The sequence below is a fragment of the Myotis brandtii genome, unplaced genomic scaffold (assembly GCF_000412655.1).
Source record: "Myotis brandtii unplaced genomic scaffold, ASM41265v1 scaffold298, whole genome shotgun sequence".
NCBI classification, from domain to species: domain Eukaryota; kingdom Metazoa; phylum Chordata; class Mammalia; order Chiroptera; family Vespertilionidae; genus Myotis; species Myotis brandtii.
In genome coordinates, this window is record NW_005361391.1 from 58,411 (window position 1) to 62,122 (window position 3,712).

At 42.1% G+C, this 3,712-nt stretch overlaps 1 protein-coding gene across 8 annotated transcripts in view; it reads left to right on the forward strand.

Moving 5' to 3' along the window:
• Positions 1 to 1,197, forward strand: part of LOC102262186 (leukocyte elastase inhibitor) — a 30,713-nt gene extending 29,516 nt beyond the window's left edge. For all 8 annotated transcript variants that reach the window (XM_014542309.1, XM_014542303.1, XM_014542304.1 and 5 more), the window contains one exon: positions 260 to 1,197. In XM_014542309.1, the coding sequence (XP_014397795.1) occupies positions 260 to 661 (402 nt within the window). In that variant the 3' untranslated portion in view covers positions 662 to 1,197. The remainder of the gene's footprint in view (positions 1 to 259) is intronic.
• The last annotated feature ends 2,515 nt before the right edge of the window (positions 1,198 to 3,712 follow it).

A 3,712-nucleotide genomic window follows, 5' to 3' on the forward strand; every position in this document is an offset into this window, starting at 1 on the left:
ATGACCACCCCATCAGTACAATGAAGTGAATTAGTTATTCAAATAATAATAATAATAAAACCTTGAGAGTATTTGCTTAGGAAGTTTTCAATAGTCAGTATTTTTGGAAGTGTCAATGAAGTACTGATGATGGTCATAATAATCTGGCCACTCAGTGTAATTAGAAAATGATAACATCAGTCCATTCATGTAAATAATGTGTATTACCTTGCTTATGTGAAATAGTTCTCACCTCTTCTTTTGCCCTTTCTCATTTCAGATAGAAGAACAATTGACCCTGGAAAAACTGCATGAGTGGACCAAACCTGAGAATCTGAGTTCCATTGAAGTCAACGTCCACCTGCCCAGGTTCAAGCTGGAAGAGAGCTACAACCTCAACTCTCACCTGGCCAGCCTGGGTATAGAGGATCTCTTTAATATCAAGGCTGATCTGTCTGGCATGTCAAGAGCCAGAGATCTTTTTGTATCAAAAATTGTCCACAAGTCATTTGTGGAAGTAAATGAGGAGGGCACAGAGGCAGCGGCTGCCACAGCTGGAATTGTTGCCAACTGTGGGTTTATCCCAGTGGAAAATTTTGTGGCTGACCATCCATTCATTTTTTTCATTCGACACAATCCCTCAACTAACATCCTGTTCTTAGGCAGACTTTCTTCCCCTTAGAGAGTGTGGAAACCCAAGGTTGAGCTCAGAGCTGTATCACTGGCCCTTTCAAAGATATATGAAAATTATATATCTTCTGCAATAAATCTACCATCCCAAAACAAGTCTCTAACTTCTTTTGTAATGTCAGCTCTGTTGGCTGTTTACACCCATTAACTTTAGCAGCGGTATTTATTTTCCTTTCTTTATATTGAAAAATTCAGTGATTGCTTTTGAATGCATCAATCAGATATGTAGATTCTTTACAGTGTAGTAAATTAAGAAACTGCAGTACTCTCTTGATAGCCATGAGAAAAATTATAATACTGTAATTTATTTCACAGGTAGACTTCTGGAAGCTATGATAGAGAGATAGTCATTGTTGAAGGGAGGCTTAAAAGCAGACATTCAATAGAAATATAGGAGAGCAGCCCAATTAAGGGTTGGATTATGAAGATAAATTTGCCTTGGCCAGTGTTTCTGACCCTTTGTTCTACAAGATTATTATTCTATTATAGCCCCTCTGATTTCAAATGATTAAAGAGCTTCTTTTCTTTATCCGCCTGGTTTGTAGTTTGGGGGGCATCACAAGGAGTGAAGAAGTAAGTGTCTTATCTTAAAAGATTGTTATGGACCAATGTTCCCGAGAGTAAGACCACCAACTCCAATTAGGTCTTAAGCAGCAAGTGAGGATTTATTGAAAGGCTGGCCAGTGGCTGCCGCAGGCATGTTCTCCTAAGACAGCGCTGACCCTGGTTCTGGGCCAGCCTTTTATTCACAAAACGGTTGGCTAAACACACACAAAGTTACCTGGGACACATTAATCAACACTGCCCCATTACCAAGGTATTATTAATCAACTTGCCCCGTTTCCCTAGCTAATAATATCAACTTGCCCCGTTTCTCTAGCTACTAATATCAACTTTGCCCCATTGCCCTAGCTATTAATATAACTTTGCTCCGTTGCCCCAACTACTAATATTAACTTGCCTCGTTGCCTAGACTATTATAAACTTGCCTGTTTTCCCTCGACCATAGTTGGTTCCATTTCCCCAGTAACTGCCATCATACCTGAGAGGGACATTCAGAGGTTAAGAGATTTTACAAGTGGGGCTTAACTGTAACAACCTCTTTACAAAGCCTCCCCATTTCACCCGTTGCAATATACACTGGGGAAAGGGTGGTTTTCCCATCTGTTCTGAACCAGCGAGTTGTGAGCACCTCTTGTCCTTGTCCCTGAAACTCCTGGCCTAGGTCGCCTGAATAGGATGTGACTTTAGAAGAAGTGAAGCAACCATCCTCTCTGTTACCACTCCAAGTTCAGTCCTCAGAGATTTTATTTCCTGAAAACAATGATGTGAGGTAAACGATAAGCTGTTTGCCCAGTTCCAGACCCCCAAACTCTGGGGAGAAGAGGATTCTGATTTTACTTGTGGTTTGGGTTGGGACACCTTGTGGGGAAATAGTCACTACTGTGTGGCTGAGAGCTATGATGGACACACCCATTCCTGGCTTTGTTTCCTGTGCTCATGTCCCTTTCAGGAAATTCATTTTCTTCAAACCTCCACAGTCTGCAATACCTTGCACTCTGCCAGTACAGTAATTCCTAATGTACATGTTCCCAAACAGGAGTCATTTAGGTTCACTAATACTACCATCTGGTGGGAAGTGGAGGGAGGCGTCTGCAGACGAGTCTAGAATAGACTGGATCTTTCCAAGTTTGTGTGAGATGAAGAGTAAAGATTTTTCCTGGTCATGTGGTAGGTAGAACATTTTAGCAAATCTGTTGGTGAGCTTTCCTTCCTTTTTTCTTAAAATACTTACTGGCACCTACAACATTTAACGTTGTCTTAGCTATAGGAAAAACAAGATAATCAAGTCACTGCATTCTGTAATCCTTCTCTTTGGGCTCTTATGCTAAAATCTACCCAGTGATTTAGAGTAAATTGTGCTAATCAGGAAGAAATTGAACTGCAAGGCCCCATGCAACTCTGCTCAAATCCTTTTTATATATGAGGGAACAGGCTCATGGACTATAAATAAATTATTGAAGGTTAAAACAACTAGTAAATTTTAGAGCAGAAACTAGAATTCAATAAATATTTTATGTGGAGAACATCTAATTCTTGTAATGGTGAACTAGGTAACTCAGACCATTTACCAAAAAAACAAAAAACCAAACCAAGCAAGCATGAGCCCAAAGGCAAGGGAGCTGCCATGATTATGAAGAAGTACTCAGCAATCCTGGGGAAACTGGTGACTATGGAAACTGGGGCCACTTTTGCTCAAGGCACATTTTCCAGTCCAACAGAGGTAAAGGGGCATGAAGCAGGGATTTTGATGAGGTTCAAGGCTACGCAGGCAGAATTTTGGCCTGTCTAGTATTGGCACCCCCTTGTGACCCTGTGCTTTCACATGGCAACATAAGAACTACACTCTAGGGGTATGACTGAAGCAGCGCAGAATGCAGCCCTGATGTAAGTCGTTGGAGAGTCCCCCAAATTCCAGTCCCTGGAATTGGATTACATCTAGTCTGATTTGCTACTATCCAGAGGCATATGGAAGAAGCAAACAAAAATCATCCCTAGGGAAAGATTACCCATAAACCTCAAATCCTACATAATAGGAGTCAAATATGCAAATTGTCCCCTTGGGTGGATGTTCGACTGTGAGTTCTCCCGTGAGACCAGGAGTTTGACCATTTGCTATGACCTGGGATGACCACCAAGGGGTGGTGCGGAACGTGGTGGGCATCGGCCATGTGGCGCTGGCAGCAGACAGCAGTGGAGGTGCTGTTGCTCTGATGAACCTTGATGAGAGTGAGAGCAGGACCACTACAGGATGGTGGAGCAGGTGAGTGGGCAGCACCAGGCCAAGTGTTGTAATGTACCCAGCAAATCACAGAAGGACGCCTCAAGAAGTCGAATTAAATAGTCACATTTATTGCAATCCGGGACTATGAGGGGCCATTCCCCAAATCTCATAGTGATAAGATGGTGGCAAAACCAAGGTTATATAGGCAAAAAATCACAAAGGTATTGATTACATCCCAGGGTTTGGAATGAGGAACCT